This window comes from Thunnus maccoyii, chromosome 3 (assembly GCF_910596095.1).
Source record: "Thunnus maccoyii chromosome 3, fThuMac1.1, whole genome shotgun sequence".
Classification (NCBI taxonomy): Eukaryota; Metazoa; Chordata; class Actinopteri; order Scombriformes; family Scombridae; genus Thunnus; species Thunnus maccoyii.
The window spans coordinates 12,949,895-12,971,598 of record NC_056535.1 but is presented as its reverse complement, the minus strand read 5'-3'; the positions used below and the strand labels follow the sequence as shown (position 1 = coordinate 12,971,598).

Below are 21,704 nucleotides of genomic sequence, written 5' to 3'. Positions count from 1 at the left end.
GAGAGAAAGAGTGTGGCTTTTTGTGTGCGTCTGAATGTGTATAACTTTGTATGTATGCGTTTACAAGTGTGTGTGTGTATGTGCATCTCTGTGTGTGTGAGAGAGAGAGAGAGAGAGAGAGAGTGAAAGAGAAAGACAATGAAAGAAAGGATGTAGGACAGTTATTTTGTTCTCTGGAAAACTGCTGGGTTATGCTTTCATTTAAATGCCGCAAGAACATTTTTGAGGAAAGACGAGACGAAGTGAGTCCATGCAAGAAAACACATCTTCCTCCCAACAGCGACACTGGGGTGTTGAATAGACTTGTGACAGTGCCTTTCACACACAGAAGCTGGATTCTATGGTTTATCTTGTTCGAATACTGCAAAACGCACACACAAGTGGGGGCAAAAAGTGATACTGTAATTACCAGTTTGTCTGATAAAGCAACACATAGCATCAATCAGACCATGAGCATTCATTCATACCACTGACAAATCAGAGCGTCTAACCTAGACTCAGATCAAGTTTAACACTGTCAAGTTCATTTTTAAACACACAATTTAGGAAAATAAATAGGTAACTGGCAACCTTTTTTTTTTGGAGAACACAAAATAGATATTTCCTGATATTAGCTTGCACTTTTCTGTTATTAAGCAGGCACTTTCTAAACAGAGCTTTCCAGAATTCTAAAGTACACATTGTATAATGGCAGTGACAATGAGGAGGAAAGAAAAAAATCAACATATTGATATGTAAAAAGTGGGGAGGAGACATTCTGTTTGAGGATGGAAAGCTTTGACTGGAGGCCAGGCTGGATCCGCTGTAGGTGTGAAAATGGTCTTAATAAAAGCTAGTATGTTGCTGAAGCACAACCACATTGTAAAGAATGTAGCGCCCTCTTTCCCTTTTTTTGGGTCATCAGTCATTGCATTCACATTTAAACGCTCATAGTCGTCATCATCTTCATCACCATTTTAGTATCATTTTCATACTTGCATCATCACCGTCTATATGTAAGTCTGCCTTAGACAAACTTTCAGAACTTTTAGGAGGTCTACGGTTGAGCTATTACTAGATCTCTTCTACTGTTTATTGTCTGTGTGTGTGTGTTGCCTCTGTGGATCTTACTGATATCTTTTGGGTGTTGGTTTCCCCAACATAACATATTGTTAGGCAAAATAGCATTCATAATAATTGGCACTACTGGCAAAAAGGGTTTAATTTTTGCTAGCCAAGAAACAAAAGCACAAAGTGTAAATGTTTTGTCTGAAAGATCATTGTTTCAGCTAACTTTGTTTTCCCACTTATAATTCTAACATTAGATTTTTCAGTTGCATGCTTTAACAAAATGTTCTTTTCAGTAACACTTATACTGGATACTCTTAAAGTGAAGCAGTTAAAATCCTCTCACAGTCCATAGCCACTAACATGTTCTTTTTGCTGTTTCTTTGTCTTAAATCTCATGCACATTACTCCGTTTGTAATATCTACATTATTTACAAGCAATACAGCCATCCTGTGTACCCAGGTCTCTGTCTTAAGTTCTCATTATGGGAGTAAAATAATTTATAATCTTAAATACAGTCCTCTTATGAAAAAGTTTCAGGGTCCTCGTATCCCCTTACCTCGTCAGTTTATATACAGGAATATGCAATAGTCCAAAATATGGATTTGATTGCCCGTATGGGCTAATATGGGGACCAATGCCCTGTATAGGGGCAGGTATAGGACCCATGTCCTGTACAGAGCAAGCATAGAGACCTCTCAGAGTCAAGAAGAAGTCAAGGCAATGGTATGTGACTCTCTCCTCAAAACCACAGTTAGGATTTAGAGGTTCACGCAAAGAACAAACTAACAGAGACATTTAACCATTGGAACATGTCATATTTTACCACACAAGGGGGGAAAACCAGTCTCAAGCTTAACCACTCTTGAGCCAATTAAATAAATAATTAGACCCTTAAATAAATAAAGTTTAAAAAAGCACCCAAAATGAAGTCATTTGTCCTTACACAGTTCACATTACACAGGGCAAGGATAAGTTGATGAGGACGTAAGTGAGACACAACTACACATAGAAATACAAAAGAAACAACACTAAAGCAGTTTGGCAAGCATGCAGGAGCTCGTGGCTCAAACACATGCATTGAATTGAACAAACACGGACACACCACGTCAGGCTAGCAAAGTGCTGCCTCTGAGAACGACTCCATACAAAGTCCATGTAACAAATTAAGACATCGTTATTCAGACCCCAACCCTTATCTAACAATGCCCCTCTTACATTCAAGTGCAGTTCCTCCCCTTTTGATCGGGTGACTGATTAATAGGTTTGTAAGCCTGTGAGTCAGAGTGGTTGGTGGTATTGTGATACACTGAGTCAGCAGAATGATTTGCCACTAGAGCTCTTCAGGATGATGGAGAGGAGGAATAAGCGAAAAAACCTTGCATGCAAATGCAACATAGAAGTGAGTTTTTTGGTTTATGTTTTCTTATTCTTTCATGGATCACCGTTTGCATACAAAACGCAAAAAAGGTTTTCTACATGTTCAGCATGTCAAAGTAGCCTTTCTCTTGAATCAGCTGTTCATCACAGGAGCCTTTCGCCACATCCAGCCGCCGCCACGAACGGCAGGATGTCGCTGCTAGGCGCTTCCTCGCTTTCTCTCGTTTGACTCGTCGACTTGCTCTTGCAAAGAAACATACCCATGAAGAGTGCAAAGAATGCCATGAGGTTAATGTGATGGCCTCCCAGTGAAACTGTGGAGGAGGATCAGTGCTGTGGGCAGAGCCAGGTCCCTGGGCTCTACCCAGCAGTCTGTCTGTCTGAGCTGCCATGATGGACACCTATCCTGTCCTCAGTCTGTCTGGGAAGAGTTTTTCCCTCTTGAGAGAAGAGGGGAGAAAGAGTGAGAAAGAAGAGGCAAGAGAAGGAAAGAAAGGGGTGGGAGAGGGGGTTGGGGGTAGAAAGCGAAGGAGTTTGGGGAGGATGGAAGAAAGGAGAAAGAAAAAGGAGAAGATGGAGGGCGGGGAGGATGTAGAGATTGCTCACAGGCTGAGGGGGCTGTGTGTGGGGCCTGGCGGTGGGCTCTCAGGACCCCTGGCCTTTCTCTGCTCTCTGGCCCTGAGAAAAAAACAAACATACATTAGAGACACGTTAGAGAGATTTTTGTATGCAGGTCTTTTGAAGCATGTTTTATTATTATTGTATCCGCAGGCCATTCTCAGAGCAACAGGGAAAGTTATTTAATACCTTATCCTCCCCACCCATCAAGGCACAAAAAAAGAGACTGGCAGGCCAAGCAAGACACTTAAAGTCCCCTAGTGATGTCAGTCAGAACATGCCCCCAGGAAGACCATATGCAAGAATCGCTCCTCTATCTATCTGTCAGTCATGCAGAAGTACCAACATCATTCAGCAGTTCTCGCATAGAGACAGAGAGAGAGAGAGATAGAGAGAGAGAGAGAGAGAGAGAGACAGACAGGGAGACAGGGAGGGAAGAAGAGAGAGAGCGAGAGGGAAGGATGATAATCCAGGATCTCCTCTCCCCCTCCCTCTGCTGACATGCATACAGGCATCAGCCACCAGGAGAGAGGGATAGAGAGAAAAGAGAGAGAGAAGACTCACCCGTTTCAGAGGCCTATCGTCCATCAAGGGGCTTCACAGGAACAGTAAAACAACACCAACTATTAGCACCAATGTAGTGAGCGCAGGTGTGGCAGTGGGCTGTAGGTGCGTGTGTGGGTAATGTGTATGAGTGTGTGTCCTTGGATGTGTGTGCAGTGGTGTGGAGAGTTTCATGCCTCACCTGTGGCGGCATCGGAGCAGGAACCTCAGGATCTTGCGAGCAGCCTGGTTCTGTTTTTTAGTTAGGAGGCTGCTGTAGATGAAAACATAGGTGTAAGAATTGTTTTTACATAATTATGCCTTGTGTGTGAGTGTGTTTGTGTGTGTATTTAAAGTACCTGAGGGAGTGTCTGTAGGAGCGGTAGTATTGCTGGATGAGGACTGCTGCTCTACGACTCTGTTGGAACTTCCTCTGCTCATGGAAACTCCGGAAACGACTCTGGATCAGGATGGCTGCCAGGGTCATCCTCTTATAAAGTGCATACTGAGAGAAAAGACAGCAGTGTTGAAAAGCCCTCTGTCAGCATTAAATATGTACCTTTGCGCTGCTAAATACTGAATCTGAACACAATTTTATTTCCAAATCAATGTTACAGATAAAAACAAAATCACAAAAAAATGATAACCTTACGTGATAAACTAAACAATATAATGAATATGCAACGACCGTAAATGAATAAACTGAATGTAAAACTAGTTTAGGTTCATTCCAATCTACTTTGCATAACTGAGATCAATATACATATATAAATATACACCCCTAACCTAAACCAGAAATGTGTGTCTAAGCATGTTAGTCGAAAAATTCATCTCACAATTTGAAATGACTACAAACCAAGTTTTGTGGTTATAAACATTTCTCTTTGAAATCATGATCATGACTGAATTTCACTCAATAGTTTTGTTAATAAATGTTTATAATAGATCAAGCTGTTTGAAGCAAAATCAAAAATATGTGTGATAAAACTGACTGGACAGTAAATAAAACTTAAAAAAATAAAACATTGATGGTTCTAACTACACTATGAAAGTATTATACATGATGATATTAAGCCATATGGCTTTGTCATAGATTACATTGGAGCTATTAAAAAGATAAGAAGTTAGTACATTAAAGAAAATAAGGACAGGATGTGGACAAGCCACATTTATAATTTCAGTTTACTGAAATCAACTGCCAATTCACAAAATAGATTTTAGCACAAATCAGATAATTAAAAATTAAAATTCAATTATTTCATGTCATTTTAGGCTAAGATTATAGAGAAATCACACCTATTAGTGCTATTATTTCTATTATTTCTGGATATTTAATTCTTTACTTTAGGTCTGCTTGACATGATGGTAAGTGGTGAATTGATGCTAACTGTATATTAACTCTTACCTGCTTGTATCTCTTATAGCAGCGCTGAATCACTGCTGCAATCTCTTTGCGTTGTTCCTGAATGGGACCCTGAGGAGAGTTACAGTGTTTGTGTAAATGTTCACAGTCATCTTAAGCTTTCACGCGAATGCAGATTAAGCAAGACAGAAACAGGAAGAAAGACGAACTGAGTCAATGCCAGAACTGTAAAAGTGGTAGTGACAAAATGCATACAATCTGTATGAGCAAACTCTTGAGGAGTAGAGTGGAGGTCATAATACTGGATACCTTGTGTTTTCTGAGGGAGTGCAGAGCATCCCTGATGGTCTCATACAGCTCTCCCTGCTCTGCTTCAGTCATTGTTAGACAGGAAGAGTCCGTTTTCAACCTCTCCTCTTTCATAGCTGCACAGAGGAAGGAGCTCCAGTCAAAGGAGGACGACAGGGCTTGCTTAGCCTGAGGACTCTGCTGATCCTCTGGCCCTGAGAGAGAGTTTGGTTTGGGGCTAGGAGTCGGGGGCTTGAAGTTTAGAAACCTGGAGAAAAGCAGAGAGCAAAGCAAAAGTCTGAAGTAAGTATGTTAAAAAGACTTATGCTATTTGATGAGATAGAAGTGACATAAATATGGTTGAATTTTATAATTCTTTGACTCACCTCTCCACTTCACCAAGGTAACCAGACAGTAACCTGACGTCACTGCTGATCCCCACCTTCCCAGAGTCTGTTTCAGTCTCCATTGTCTCCTGCTTAAGCCTACCAGTTGAAGCCTCCATGATGTGATCAGCTAGCATCGTAATGTCCATCTGCAACACACACACACACACAGCAGGTGTAACTCACACATGTAAAACACCTGGTGCCCTTTAGTGAAATCATCTTTAGTTTTGGCATTTATTTTCATAATTATGCTGATGACACTAAACTACATGGTCTTATTCAAGGGAATGACTGCTTTCAAATCTGTAAATTATTGGCGTGTAAGTGAAAAAGGGAATGCATCTCTTAACTCTTAACTCAACTGTTCAGCTCATACAAAACATATGACTGTCTGTGTCATGCTAGATATGACATGAGAGTACTTCTAACAGTTTGATGGTTTTGTATCAGACATCCTTCAGCATCATACAGCCACATGTCTTCCGGTGGAGCTGATTATCTTTCCAGGTGGAAAAAAGAAAACTGCAGGCTTCAAAGCTTTTTTTATTATTGCATCGCCTTTTTTTGGAACAACTTTCCTGCTGTTATTAGACAGCCACACGCTACAAATAGCTACAACCAAGCTTAAAACTCCAATCTATCTTTTCAGTGTAAACCAGTTAGTATTGTTCCTGTCAGTATGAAATTTATATGTGTGCCCTTTTTCCCATTCCTCGTCATTGATGTTAGTGTGTGCCTATTTGTGAGTAAGTAACTTTTCATGGTGGTTGTCTGTGGTAAAGATGGCACTGATGTCATCTTCACCAGGTACCTTTCTTATGACCATGATAATATCATATCATGTAAGATCTGGATCTTCACTGCCCCCCCCCCCCCCCCCCATCTAGTTATTTCCTGCATTTTATTTATTCCCTATATTTTGTTTAAGTTACAGTTTGTTGTCTTACCCTTCTTGCACCCATCTCAAGGTTTCTTTAAATGTTTAACCTAATGAGGAATTCATTGGAGGTTTTTTGCTTATTCACATTGAGGGTCAAAGTTTGGGGACAGTTGTTTTCAGAGTTTTTAATTTATTGTTTCATGAATTTTCATGTACTTTTTCCACAAACATGGCATGCATACAAGCAAGCTGCACACATTGTCCATCACATACAGTACAAAGAGTTCAGTGTTCAGGTACAAGATCAAAAACTGCTCCTAACAGTCTGCTCCCCCTACCTGCAAGTCCTCTGCGTTATCCTGATAGGTCAGCAGCTCTGTCTCCTCTCCCCTGTCAGACAGCACTCTTTGGCGCAGGTGAATAGCCAGTCGTTCTTTTCCTAGAATCCTCCTGGCTAGGCTACGCTGCCCCAGAGTCTGTCTCAGACTCCACCTGGTGCCCCCTCCAGACCCCCCTATCCTGGCCTGCAGGTGGGAGAATGGGGTGCTGGGCAGCTGAGGACGGTTAGGACTGGAGCCGGCAGGAGGTGCGCTCTGACAGCTGAGGTTGGAGGGTTGAGTTTGTGGGGTGTTTGGTAGGAGAGAACGTTGAGGGTTAGGACTGGGGGAGGAGTTGAGGAGGGAGTTGAGGGTGTTGGTGCCGGGGGTTGAGTTAGCTAGCTGTTGCGGGGTGTCTGGGCTGGGTTTGAGTCTCTTGGCTGGGGGTGGACCTCGCTGTTCTCCCTGGGTTCCCTGTGAGGCTCTGTGTCCTGTTTGGCTCCAGTTCTGGTTCTGGTTGTCTGGCTGGCTCTCTGTCCTGGCTCTCCTCAGCTCTGGAGAAACAAAGATAGGGCAAAATAAGAGCAAGTTTAATAATGACAACATTGATTCCTATTACACTGGATATACTAACTTATTAAATGGTCAGTTCACCCAAAACATAAAAACACCCACTTATGCCTAGAAATAATTAGCCATGGTGATAATGTTCAGTTTTTATTTCAGACTGTCCACAGAGAGATCAGAGGAGTATCCAGAGTCACTGGAAAGAGACACTGCTGTAGAATTTTACAAATATAATCTTTAAATGAATAGTTTGATATTTTGGGAAGTACTTTTATTTGCGTTGCTAATATGTCACTGGAGCCTAACGCTGGTTAGAAAATCTAGCCCTGTCCAAAATCCTGTTCCTAGTGCTTCTACAGCTCACCAATTAACATCATAACATTATATCTTGTCTGTTTCATTTGTATAAAAACCAAAGTGTAAAAACATCAAGTTGTGGTTTTAGTGAGTTATGTGCCAAACTATTTCTTGGCTGGGAGCAGTTGCAGTTGCCAGGCAACGGAGACTCCAGGAAGTTACTGCTTCTGTTACTGGTTACTGTCATGTAAACATTTTCTTGTGTTTTGGGTCAACCGACTCCTTAACGACAGACAAATTCTTCCCTGTTAGTGATACACCACCATATATAATAGTGGACTTTCCCACCTGAGTTAGAGTTAGGGGTGGGGCTGTTGCTTATTCCACTGAGCTGTGACTCTCCTCTCCACCTGTCCATCCAAGTGTCAGCAGGCTGGCCCTGAGCTTGAGGAGTCTGTTGCAGCTGCTCTAAGAGCTCAGCCAATCGAGTGTGGCCCCGGGATCGGGCGATATTGAGCGGCAAGCGTCCCAGCGAATCAGGAATAGCCAGAGCTCTTGGGTCCCACTGGTAAAGCACCAGTGCTGCCTCAGTGTGGCCCAGAGCACATGCCCACATCTGGAGAGGCCAAAGGAATACACAAGTCACACACAGCCATGAAAAGAAAGACACATACACTCAGACACACATATGAGAATATTGATCGCTCACCAGTGGAGTGCAGGAGAAGTGGTCTACGTTGAGAGGATCCACCTCAAGCTCGAGGTCAATACTGTCAGCGTGCTTAGTGCTGCAGAGCAAGACAACAAATTAATTGTCAGAGTCTTCAACTTCATGATGGTGTGTCATGTTTGTGTGTTACTCACCGCCAGCATATGAGTGTCTGAATGAGCCCTGCATAGCCCTGAGCTGCAGCCAGATGCAGTAAGGTCATTCCTCTGGAGTTCTTACTGTGTACGAGCTGATTGGATGAAGCCCAGCATGGCTGAGACATCATCTTCTCGCACACCACCACCACGCGACCCTCAAATGAACCCTGATCGGGAGAGATCTGGGAGATTAGACAGAGAAGGGCACAATGAGTTAAGCGTGTAAATCTCTCAGAGTGTTATCTACTGTTTCTTTTATTGTTTTTTCAAAATGTATTTCAAGGTGTCCCTAAGTTTCATTAGAACGAGACAAAGTTGTTTCAAGTTGTTTCTTTCAGAGCTCCAAAACTATTGCAGGAGTTTATTGGACTATTATCATGCAGTCTTCAAGTTTAATCTTCATATTTAATTTCAATGACTCAACACAGTTTTGCTTTAATTAAACATTTTAATATTTTTAAATAAATAAAACAATTCCTACTTTGTTTTTTGTTGGTTTACCTGTACTTCCCACCTGATGAGCGTATCTCTTCAGACTTTTCAAATCATTTAGCTGTAAAGGAAAATTTCACCTAAACAAAATCACATCCTTCTGCCTTACTTGAGACTGCTGATCCGTGGCTCTTCCTCCCTCCACTCCTCCCCCCTTGGTTGCTATGGTTTCTGAGCTGGGGTTCTGATTGGTCATTTCAGCCATCCTCTGTTCCATCTGCTCCAGGCGCTCCAAGATGGACATCCTGAACTGGGTATCTACAAAAAAATGAAGGTGGGATACACAGAGCGTGTGAGCGTAGCTGGATGTTAGTTGTATTTAAACAAATCAATACTGTGTTTTAGTAAATCCAAGGTAGAGAGGTTTATAGAGAAGCTCTTCTCTGAGGGGAGAATGAATCACGACTGAAAATCAATAAAACCCCAAACCAACAATAGGAACCAAGTAAAAACGTGTGTGTGTGTGTGTGTGTCTGCATGTGTGTGTGACCGAGTACACATCTAATGACAAATGTAGGTTTTGCATGGCTGTATGTGAATGTGACCCTTTGTTCCAGTGCTGCTGCAGTTTTGCTGCAGTGCACATTATGTCATCGCACCTGCTGCTCTCTCACTTAGTCTCTCTATTTTCTCCTCTTATTTCACTCCTATTTTTCTTTCTGCAGCACACAAACAGAACAGAGCAGAAAGGTGGAGCCATGTCAGTGACACAAAGGCTCAGGCTCCCCCCACTCCACTTCCAGCGACACAGCTCATCTGAATATGAAGCAAAACACTCCACTGTTTCAGCTGCCACACACATAAGAAGCACCTGTTAATGTAAATAATGTCATGTAAAAGTAAACACAAATGTACATAAAAACACATGTACATCCACGAAAAGTAAAAGTACAGTACAGTAGATTTCTGGTCGCAAAGAACACTATGAAGGTTGCCATTTGCTACAGGATTTATTTGTTGTTTAATTCTGATAAGTTAATAAATTGATATATTAAAGTATTATTTCTAAAGCTGACAACAACATTTTATAGAAATAATGCAATTTATATATAGGGATTAAATGGACCTTTAATTACCCTCCTTAAGCACAAATTACTCAATTATTATTATTTTCAAATATATTTGTAATATTACCTCCAAAAAGGCTTTTAAATTATCTTTTAAATGTTATTTACTGCATCTTCTGTCATTTTCCATTTCACAATTCATTTATCTACCTGTTACACGCTACTTAAGTCTAGATGCTGCAAAGTGCATGTTGTGAATAATAGAAAATTAAGAAAGACCACTGGAACACTGGAAACTCCATCTTTAAAGTAATTTAAGGAGTTCATTCAAAAATTAATGAATATATTCATCATTTCAATACAATAATGGAATACCATTTTTTCTTTACTCATGTTTTTAACCACATATTTTAAATGCAAATTTAATTACTTTTGAGTGTATTAATTACTTGGATTATAATTAATCTCTGCCATCGTTATTCTAGTGACACATTTCAGGCTCCATAATGGAGTGTCTACTATTTTCTCATTGTTATGCTATTGAATGGCACCTTCACCTGCTTTTCAAAGTTTCTTTGATGGTTAGTTGTTGCTGTGGATTTATTGAGCAGTGTTGGACTCTACAATACTTTTCCTGTAATAACACAATGAGGTTTTTTTCATTTTTAATATGCCTTTGTCTCTAAATATTTGTGCCTGCGCAGGCTCTCCCCATTAAGCAATCACAACACAATTTGAAGTGGCATCTCAAAACACATATTTACATTGTGGACCTAATATAAAAAAAGAGACAGTTAAAAAAGCAGCCAAACGAAATAAATGTACAGTTTGTAAAGGTAACAATAATTAAAGGTGGGCTGATATACTGCATGTAATTTAAAGTAGTGTTCAAACGCTTCATATTTGATTATAATTAATTTACTATTTTTTATTATTGTTCAATTCAACATGTATTCACTCAAACTAATTTTTAAAGTGAGTTTGATGATGATGGAGGGCTTCAAAACACTTTAATGTGTTTCCATCCCAGGACCAGTATTAAGGCATAAAATTTCAAATTAACTAATTTTCACTTTGCTAACACATCAATGTTCTCAAACTTAATTAAATTCATACTGATTAAGTCTTTTAGTCAATCAAATTCAAGAGGAAAGTGTTTCCTAACACTCTAATGATTCTTAACACACACACTTATGCACACACACTTTGTGGCACATGGTCATATAAACATTCAGCAAGCATAAGCATTCAGAAAATTTACATCACAATGTATAATTGTGTTTGGGTGATCAACAACATCCCCACATGTCTCAGCTTACAGGCCTGTTATTATCTGGGCCTCTACAGGAGCCACATTACCCTCCTTTCATTTGTTATTTGGAGTTCAGTGGCGCTGTCCACTCCTGCTGGTGCTGAAAATGAACAGGTCAACCAATAAGGCTGATCAGGCTTGTTGTTATCAGGTCTGCAACCAAAAACCAAGCAGTGCCTTTTAGTTCAAACATCTAGCGCGCAAACATCGTTATACATGTGGTACATGTGGCATTTCCTCCGTCCCTTTGTCTACCAATCAGGGAAACACGTGTAACACAAACATCTGACTGAAATGCAGAAGTGGCTCAAGGCTTTAAAGCTATGAAGTCGGAATTTAGACAACAGACACACTTATGTCCATCCAAAAAAACAAACCTAAACCATGCTACAGACAACACAGACCTGAACACTAATAAAGAGCTCATTTTGAAGTTATCAATTTAAAATCAAATAAACTACGAACCCAAACAGCGAGTCTCTCTATCTGCTGCTCTCTTTGTTCCCGCTTCTGCGACTCACACATTGCTGCTCCGACCGAGCAAAACACAACTAAGTGCAGAGAGAGAGAGAGAGAGAGAGAGAGAGAGAGAGAGAGAGAGAGAGAGAGAGAGAGAGAGAGAGAGTCCACGTTGTGTCTGGGAGAGCAGCGCTTTAAATCCGCCCGCCAGACTGGGAGCTGCAGGAGGCTCGATCGTCATCGGCACAACAATAGACTGCACACAAACTAAACTGGAGCAATGACATGTGAAAAAAAAAATCGTGTGCTGACGCATATCTGCTTAGAGCTATTTATCTCTCTCTATTTTCCCAGCAGGCAGTGAGCCTTTGTGGTACATTTGAGGCCAAACAAAGGACCGGAGCGAAAATAGGCAGAGCGCATATCAAGTCTCGCTATCATCGCTGAAAGTCAAAGTCAGAGCCTATATATAGCATATATGAAGCCGCAGAGCACACTGCTAGTGCTGCTCGACATTTTGACTGTCATGAGGACTGCGATTGTGCCATGATGTCCTTGCCCTTCACTCCAGCAAACAGGCAGCCTGCTGTGACCGTAGAGCCGCATTGCCGCATTGCGCAACGCAGAGACGGGGGCGAACACAGGACATGCCTCGCTGAGGAGACCCGTGTGTTTCCGAGCTGCAATTGCATCAGGAGATATATTTGCACACAGAAGCTTACCCCCGCTGCTCTGCATACATTTACAACCAAACCCTCTGAGCTCACTCAAAGAACACTTAATTGCCCTCTAACATCTTGCAGTAAGTTTTAATTTGATTCAACATAATTGGAATCTCAGAGGGGCAACATTAAGCTTTCACGAAATAAACCCGACGTCTCGCCAACATGCAAACACTCACAATGGAGTTCATAATAAACCACTGTGGCCTAAACAAGTCCAACAAGACAAAGCCCAAAGTCTTTATGAATGGGGAACTTGTGAAGATGAAGTGTACAGGTGTACAGCTGTCACAGAACAGGTGTCAAAACAGTTTAAAAGCTTAAAGTCTTGGATCAATCTGCATGAGGAGCACAGTTCAGCCAAACATCACCCAGCAATGACACCATACTGGTCAGTACAATAGTAGCTGTAGACACAACATCTCTTAACATGACAGAGCACCTAACAGGTGTTCAAAAATGTCAGTGCGCTGGATATAAAGGCCATACAAAAAAAAGTAAAGGATATAGTATTCGATTTAATTTGAAGTTTAACTTGCCTGATTAAAATGAAATAAAACAGCATGTATAAAAAACAGAAAATGATACAAACACAAACAGACACTCCCTCACTCTGCTGTAATGGTTGTTAATACGTTTCCCTCCAAGTGCACAACAAAGCAGTTATGAACAAGTCTCATTTTGTTTAAATAGCACAAGACAATATGATAAGAATGTAACTGTACATCCCGGTGTGTGCAGTCAAAACAAACAAACAAATGCTCTCACCGTCCAGGGACAGCCAGTCATGCTGAGAAGACGGGAGAGCAGGAAGGTCGCGCGCCTTGTATTCAAACACCACAGAGGAAGAGATGACCTCACCGCCCATAGCTACCTGCAGCATGACGAGTCCTGTGTCATGGGCTGGAAACAGACATGAGGAAAATAATTAGTGTGTGGAGACTAATTTCAGGAAAGTATGTTAACCATTTTCTTCAATTTTGCACCCAAAGTATAGAACACCTTACCTAAAGACATTAGAGAGGCAGGCTTGGTTGAAACCTTTAAACAACACCTAAAAACATATCTTTTTAACGTAGCCTTTCTATAGCACCACTTTGACCCATTTCTGTGCACCATATCCCACCATCTTTAAAATTTTTTATTCCATTTTAAGGCTTTTTTTCAACTTCATTGATTGATTATGTGCTTTACTTTAGAATTTTAGCTGTGTTTCTTTTTTTTAATTATTCTTGTCCTCTTTTTTATGCAAAGCACTGTTTTCCTTGTTTGCCACCTTTTAATCTACACGTTTCCTGTTTAGTGTTCTTAATGTCTGTCTTGGTTTTTATCTCTTTACTGTAAAGCACATTGAGCTGCATTTTGTATGAAAGGTGCTGTGCAAATAAAATTATTATTATTATTATTATTATTATTATTATTATTATTATTATTATTATTGTATACTGTGAATGTCTAGTGTTGCTTTTGTCATAGTGTACCTACATGCAGTATGTGACTAATGTATCACTTACTATACCATCCCAAAAAACATTTCTAATCATAAATGTGTACACTGCATGCCTGCCCGTATGCCTCATCACAATGTTCTTTTTGTATTGTTCTTATATAAAAGAGATTGTATCTCTTGATAAGCGACTGCAGCCCACATTGTTAGACTCTCACTCTGTATTCTGGAGAAAAACCTTTTTGCTGGAAATTGCTTATTTTAGGGATCAGTGAGGTGAAGTTTGGGGTAAGGTTAGAAATGGAGCAAAATAACGTCAGTAATGAGAATGTCTGCACAGTGGCTGGTATATATTTGTGTGTGAGAGACAGTGAGTGTGTGCATACACATGTGTGTTACCTGGGCAGTAGCAACGCAGCACCCCAGGCTGGATGAGGGCAGCAGGGACACTGATGTGGTCAAAGAGACAGCTGTATTCACTGCTCGACTCCAACCAGGGACCTGTGATGAGGACCTTTACTCCACCCTGCAGCACAAACACAGGCTTTAGTCTAATATCTCACCTACCTCTACCTGTTTGTTTACAGGGAGCCATAACTGATGCAAATTAAAATGTCTTGTTGCCACAATTTAGCAGTCTGTGAAGATGTATGTACATGTGTAGCAGACTTGTGTGTGTGTGTGTACATATGATGTCTTGTAAATGTGTTTGAATCAAATATCCCAAATTCCATCTGTCACAAAAACACACTTCAGAGACAGAGTGGCCTAAAAATTGAAAGTTTTGTTTCCTATCATATAAATATAAACTGATAAGTTACTGACAAAGGAGAGTAAAAATTCTGATAGCGGCCCCTAGAGGCCATGCTGTTCCTTACATCCAAATGGAACAAGGTTGTTCAAACCATCTGAACAACATTGCCATGTGTTCTCTCTAGTGAAGCTAAAAATAATACAAAAACAACATATTGTCCCTCAGAAATTATGGAGTCATGAAGTAACAGTGCACAGTAGTGAAAAGGGTAAGAGTTGCAGCATTTGGTGGTATTTTCTTTTTGGCATTTGTAGTGCTCCATTTTAGTTCATGATGAAAATTATGCCAGCAGCCTCTGGGTCTTTGGGGGAAAACTGTTTCAAGAAACTCAAAACTGTGAAATAATCAGCATGATGCAACACCGATGATCCTGGAACAAAGCTGCAGAGGAATATTAGCTAAATATGTACAAGTATTTCATGTTATTTGAACCTTTGATGCTGCAGATATTTTAGTTATTAAAAGTCTCTTTTAACTGTAGTAACAAACTTTGACAAGTGTTATTTTGAAAATGACAGAAAGCAGTGGTTTGAGGCAATGCAAAGTTTCATCATAACTCAGTGACTTAAGTGGTGTCTGAGATATTATATATGTGGTACATGGATGAATTAATGAAGCCACCCAGGGGAATCAGTGTAATATTGAAATTTCATTAAAATCCAATCAGCTGAGTCTGAGATATTCTAACTCCTTAATGACCACACAGCCAGGCTGGCGGTCTTGGCACAAATTGCGCTGTGCATGATTCCAGCGTTTAACGTCAGTACAGGCCACCGTCAATCATGTGATGGAGGGACTGACTTCACTGCAGGGAATAATGATGAATAAATAATGAGTGATAATCATGTTGGGTTTACTAACCTCTGGATAAGACCACTCTGGGGAGTAATCTGTCACACCAAACAGCCTCCCAGTCTCCTGCAGCAGTCCCAGAGCTCCCTGCTCCACCTCCGAGCCCTGCAGGTGGCCTGCTCCAGTGCCCTGCTCCTCTCCTGCTGCCCCCTCCTGGGGCATCAGAACCCCAGCAACAGCTGCCCCCACCCCACCTCCAGACCCCTCAACTGAGATGAAATCATTGATAAGATCAGAGAACTGGCTTCCGAATGAGGCCTCAAAGCCTTCCAGACTGATGGCCGCTCCTGCCCCAGCTGTTGCAGCTGACACCCCTCCACCTTGCTGAGGAAGAGGAGAACTGTAGAGTGCCCCCTCAATGCCTGCACCAGCAGCTATCGACTGTGGACTGGCCACCACTGAACTGCTGGTCCCTGACAAGCTTACACCATTACAGAGAATGTCACTATCCCCTCCTCCCCCTCCCCCTCCTCCCCCTCCTCCTCCACCACTTCCTCCACCCTCCTCTCCTCCTCCATTGTCATCTGTGGGTTGCAGGTAGTGCTCTGCGTCCACACTCGTGTAGGCCTCATGATGATCTCCAGACTTAAGAAGTAACTCTCCTCCATTCTCAGGAGCTTTGTCTAAGCCCCCAACCTCCCGATGTACCCTGCTGCCGGACTGGTCGACGTTCGTATCCTGTGGTGTCAGAGGGAAGGAGCCCACCGCTGCTCCTTGTCCATTCCTTCCACACAGGGCCTGCTGGTCTGGGCTGGCTTGGTGGAGGTGTGTATGCGGGTCTCCGTTGGTGACTGGAGAGTCTGTTGGCACCGTGGGCAGGCCTATGTAAGCCTGGGCCTCGCCTGATTCCTGGGTTGCCTCTGTACCATTGGTCTGCAGTTGGGAGGGCTGGCTGGTCTGTGGGGAGGCCTGGAGGAAGAGGTTTGGGGAGGGGTGATGTGCAGGCTGGTTCAGACTTGGGACACAGGCTGATGACATTACAGCACTGAAGTCCATCTGCTCCAGGGTGGTACTGGGGCTGAGGCCTGTGCCTTCTCCCACATAGCTACTCTGATTGGCCAGTGGCTGCTCCAGGGGTGCAGCTTCCGTCTTGATGTTGTTGACGAGGGCTGGGTTGTAGACAAAACCGTTTGAGGAACAGTGGAGTCCTCCATCATCACCGTTACACCCCTCAGTCTTCCCTCCACCCCCTCCATACGTTTGGCCCTGCTTGGGGTTGTTGAGGAAGCAATCAGGGTCAAAGGTCATGGTGGTCTCAGGAAGGCTGACTCCTCCACCAGAGTCTAGAGAGCTGGAAAGAACCAACTCTCCTCCCTCCCCTAAGCCTACCCCACCAGGAAATGATGCAAACCTCTGGTTTTCAGGGGCAACAGCCAACAGGATGCCAGCAGTGGTGCTTTCATGGGTGGATGCCAGTAGGTGGGTGTGGCCAGCAGAATAAACCGAGTCCCCGGTCAATGTGGTGACCTCAGACATAAACACGGCTGTGCTCTGCGACAAGCCAGCCCCAATGGCAAGTGCGGGACTGTCAGCCATGTCGCTGGTGATTGACAATGGGGAGCTTTGGGTGGTGTCAGGGACCTCCACCTGGTTGGTGGAGGTGGACGAGGACACCTCCATGCTGCTCTGTGGGAGTAGGGAGGGTTTGGTTATCCTGCCATTCCTCCTGTCTCCTCCGCCTGCTCTGCTCCTGCCCCCCCCAGGACTGGGCTCTGTCTGGCCCTCTGACACATCGCTGTTCTGGACTTCTGTGCCATCTGCTTCCTCAGCTCTCTGGCCTGCCGCTACGCCGGTACCTGCTGCAGCTCCACCTCCTGCTGCTGCCCCTGACTCCTGCTTGGATGAGATGATGCGCTGCTTGACGCTGGAACATTTCTGATGCAAGCTGCTTCCAGCACCTGATAGGAGACATCAAAACAAAGGAAAAAGACAATGCAAACTGTTCTTTAATTTGCTAATGTCAATCTTTGTAGTAATATTGCATTACCTCACATACATTTGACAGTATGTAATGGCGCCCTCCAGTGTTCGGAATGTACACTGAAAACTGAGGTCATGAATACTCTACTAACAACTGCTACAGATGCTTGAGCTTCAAAAATGTTAAATACATACGTGCAAACTGCCTAATTTGCTTCTTTTGCAAGAGATTTCAATTTCAACATCTGAAAATATTATTTCCAATTTCTAAATTAAATGTCCTCATTTACATTTTTTGGAATTAGCAGGCTCATTTTTAGAGTAAAATAACAAATACCATACTGTGTAAGTGTCAGACACCTGATGCCCATAAAAACCACATGTAAGGGATCATGTCAGTGATCGAGAGAGGTGCCAGGAAAAGAAAAGCTGAAAGCTGTTTTGTGTGAGCAAATGAGGGCATGTGGAGTAGCAAGAGGGAATATGATTCAGTGGAGAGAGTGAGAAGTGAGGTACTACTTAAGTCAATAAGCCACTTAGTTTTGGGCAGCTGTCCTTATTTGCCCTTCCAAATCAGATCAAAGATGGGTGAGATTAGGTAAGCGTGTGTGTTGGAGTGTGTACTGGAGTTATCTACCCTCTCTGATGCTCATTTATGAATAATACATGCTGGATATTTCAGGCACCAACGTCTACTTTCTCTGTATCCCTCCCTCTTTTTTGGGTGCAATGTGTATCAGCCTGTAGGTGGCAGCATGGCGCTGACTGTCGAAACCATCAAAAGCAAAAAAATCTCTTTATCTGTGCAAAGCTTGGCTGTACTGAATGTATCTTCTTTAGGTGTCTCTTAAAAGAACAATGTTGTCTTTAATATCACTATTTTATAATGTAGCGGAATCACTACACTCTCATGTTGATAAGAAGGACAACATGTTTAAAATCTTTCATCATCAACATTCAAACAAAACTAACCTGAACCCAGCTTTCAGAAAATTTTTATTTCTTTTTGGCTTATTTGATTTTTTTTACCTTGATGTTTGTGCTAAATTCTGAACTTATTAACTTAAATTATAAAGAGAGAAATTTTCATATCATCTCCCCTGAATTGCTGCAGTCACCCGTTGTCTCAGCTGATGAAATTCAAAAGCTCATTATACTATTACATAATAGTATGCTATACTATTATATAAATTGTCTGTATTTTAGATACACTGATTTCCTACAGATTAATGAGGCTTGGCTACAGCAGGTTTGGTCATCATCTTTTTCATCATTATCATGATGAGTGGTATTGTTATTGACACATAGTGACTCATTTTGTCAGACTTAGGAAAAGTGTGAGGGCTGAAACATGAGAGCCTGAGAGTAGGAAGGAGGTGACAGAAGACTCACACATGGGTTTGAGTTGTCCAATGAGCTCCTCCTTGCTCCACTTGGCCCACTCCTTCCTGTCTGTGTTGATAGAGCAGAGGACAGGACCACATGGCTTCCCGCTATCATCCACTGCCGGTACATTCAGATAGTGTACCAGCACAATGTCTGGGTTCTACAGCAAAGGGACACACACACACACACACAGACATGCACACACATGGCATTAGTTTAACATGGTATTTATTCATCAATTCATTGTCATGTTCTTACCACATATGAAGAGAGGAAGAGAATAAAATGACACAGTCTATTTACAGAGGGAGTGGAGGGAGGGGAGATGGGGAAGGAAAGGTTGAGAGAAACTGGAGGTCAGGGAGGAGGTCGGACATAGCGTGTCAAATAAGATCCTCTCACCTGCCCATAAAAGATTTAACAGCTCAAGCCCACTCATCACTCTCTCTAACCCTGCAGAGGCAGTGGAAGTGTCTACATGTGTGTTTGTGAGTGTGAGTGTGTGTGTGTAGTATATATAGAGAGAATGAGGGAAACAGAGGTAGAGAGGAGGTCAGGGTAGTTCTCACTATACTGTAGGCCACCAGCAGACCTATGGAATTTCTCCCCCATTAATGATTCAACAGGTGTGTTCGTGTGTGTATGTGTGTGTGTGTGTATGTGTACTTGTGTGTATGTGTACGCGTGTGTGTGATTGAGAGAGAGAAAGAGAGATACAGAAAGAGAGAGAGAGAAGCTCCTCTTGATGAAAGATTCAGTAGACAGACTCAGGTGAGGGGGAGGACCTGCTGAGGTGGAACACTTTTCTCTCCAAAAGAGGATGGCACAGTGGGCTTCTACAGCACCACACTGTGCAATGCAACAGCACTCACAGACTGATTTATGATCATATTCATTGATGTGTTTTGTTATCTCTGCAAAGAGCAGAAAACGGCACATTACAGATAAAGCAAGTCAAATTTCCCTTTATAATCTTCGACTGCAAGAATCACACTAGTCGGGCACGCTGAAAAAGAAAATATATTGGGTAAAGGCATACTCAATTTATGGCCGGTGGCTGGAATGTCCTTGTAAACTTCATGTGACAAATTATGCAGGAAATTCTGGCGAAGACTACATAAATATGTATGAATTTCCATATTTTAAATGAACATCACTGGGTATTCAATATTTTCTTTGAAATGAACAGAGAGAGACACAGAGCGAGGGGAAGTGTAAATGTATGCGGGCATGTTTAAGATTCAACGTGTAACCTGTCGTCTGAAGATGATGAGGTCCTGGTGACCATCTCTTGCATGGCCAGCAGAGGGAGAGACGTGTGTGTGTGTGTGTGTGTGAGTGTAACTGCTGCTCTCTGTTGTCTTTCACATGAGCAGTAGAGTGAGTCCAACATCTCTATGAAAACAACATGTTTTTATACACAGGGGACACCTGTGCATGTGTGTGTGTGTGTGTGTGTGTGTGCCTGCGTGTGTTTGTGTGAGCGTTTTGTGTGTGCTGTTCGTAGCTCTGGGGTGCTTTCTTGGAGAAGACCACATAGAGAGTAGTGCCTGAGTCCTTGAAGCTCACTACAGGTATTGAGAGTCAAGGTTAGACAACACACTGTGATCTGGAAGTTACAGTCAACTTCTGGCAAAGAAATGCTTTTACTACTCAGCAGTGTATGTTAGCATCATACCAGACCTATAGGCACAGCATATTCTTGGTATTCTAACTGTGTGTGTGGGTAGGACACTAAACTCAGCCATGCCATCCAGTTTTATTACGGCTCCAGCTTTGTGATAGTATTTTCAGTATAGTCCACCTCGTTAATTTAGAAGAGGAGGATGTTTATTGCTGGTTTATGCTTTAGCTTACTGTTCTATTTAGAAAATATAATGGGCAATTTAACACATGAAACTTAGTGTAAAACTAATAATATACTATATAATTTCTGGAAGTCCACTTCTGTGCAGAATGGCGAATAAAGCCTTAACATAGCTGGAATAAATGTTACAAAATGGCCATAACGTGAGGGCCTGAAATGACAAAGCTACGCGGCTTTAACCAGTTACAGCTAATAACCAGTTATCACCACTCCATAATTGTTGCTTAAGTCTTGTTCTGTAAATACATAAATATGTGAGAAAAGGAAAGGCTGGGAAGGGGGGCGGGCTTACCTGCAGCAGCCAATAGCATCTACGGTGGAAGGTGGGGATGATGGAGGAGTGGACGTAGCAGCCATACAGACACTAGAGAGAGGAGAGGAGAGGAGAGGGGAGGAGATTGCAGGGGAAACGAGAAAAAGAAAAAGGGAGGAAGCAAGACAAAAAAGTGAATACGGAGAAGAGGAGGAGAGGACAGTAAAGGAGAGAACAGTAGAGGAGAACTTCGGTTATACCCACTTAGGCTGTATTGATTGCGGTGCTAAAACTGAATTGCAAAGATGCTGTATGCGTTTTTTCCTAATGTCTCTTCTAAAATATCATAAATCTGATGTTGACAATAACAGCACAAGAGATGGTGAAATGTACTGGCTCGGCAGGACTAGACATAGCCAACTAGGAATTCAAAAAAAGTCACAATGTTGACAGCTTAAAGACTCTGCAAGAAGGATCCGTAATAGTGAAGAAGACAAAGAAAGAGGAGTGGAGTGACAAGGTGTTAAGGTGAACAAGATGAAGAAAAGGAGGTTTCAAAGTCTCTAGCACTGACTACATTTGGCCGGGGATACTACGTGTGTGTGTGTGTGTGTGT

General features: G+C 42.3%; 1 protein-coding gene across 3 annotated transcripts in view; it reads right to left on the bottom strand.

The window, feature by feature from the left end:
- Positions 1-1,845: 1,845 nt before the first annotated feature.
- LOC121893963 (calmodulin-binding transcription activator 1-like) overlaps positions 1,846-21,704 on the bottom strand; it is a 58,808-nt gene continuing 38,949 nt past the window's right edge. For 2 of the 3 annotated variants that reach the window (XM_042406196.1, XM_042406198.1), the window contains exons 6-21: positions 21,128-21,199; positions 18,975-19,128; positions 15,672-17,560; positions 14,396-14,522; positions 13,318-13,452; positions 9,159-9,307; positions 8,555-8,739; positions 8,400-8,478; positions 8,039-8,306; positions 6,848-7,380; positions 5,627-5,775; positions 5,262-5,508; positions 4,995-5,063; positions 3,949-4,094; positions 3,792-3,863; positions 1,846-3,106 (exon numbers count right to left, since the gene is read on the bottom strand). In XM_042406196.1, coding sequence (XP_042262130.1) covers positions 3,031-3,106; positions 3,792-3,863; positions 3,949-4,094; positions 4,995-5,063; positions 5,262-5,508; positions 5,627-5,775; positions 6,848-7,380; positions 8,039-8,306; positions 8,400-8,478; positions 8,555-8,739; positions 9,159-9,307; positions 13,318-13,452; positions 14,396-14,522; positions 15,672-17,560; positions 18,975-19,128; positions 21,128-21,199 — 4,350 coding nt within the window. In that variant the 3' untranslated portion in view covers positions 1,846-3,030. The remainder of the gene's footprint in view (positions 3,107-3,791; positions 3,864-3,948; positions 4,095-4,994; positions 5,064-5,261; positions 5,509-5,626; positions 5,776-6,847; positions 7,381-8,038; positions 8,307-8,399; positions 8,479-8,554; positions 8,740-9,158; positions 9,308-13,317; positions 13,453-14,395; positions 14,523-15,671; positions 17,561-18,974; positions 19,129-21,127; positions 21,200-21,704) is intronic. The other variant, XM_042406197.1, reaches the window with a different exon arrangement.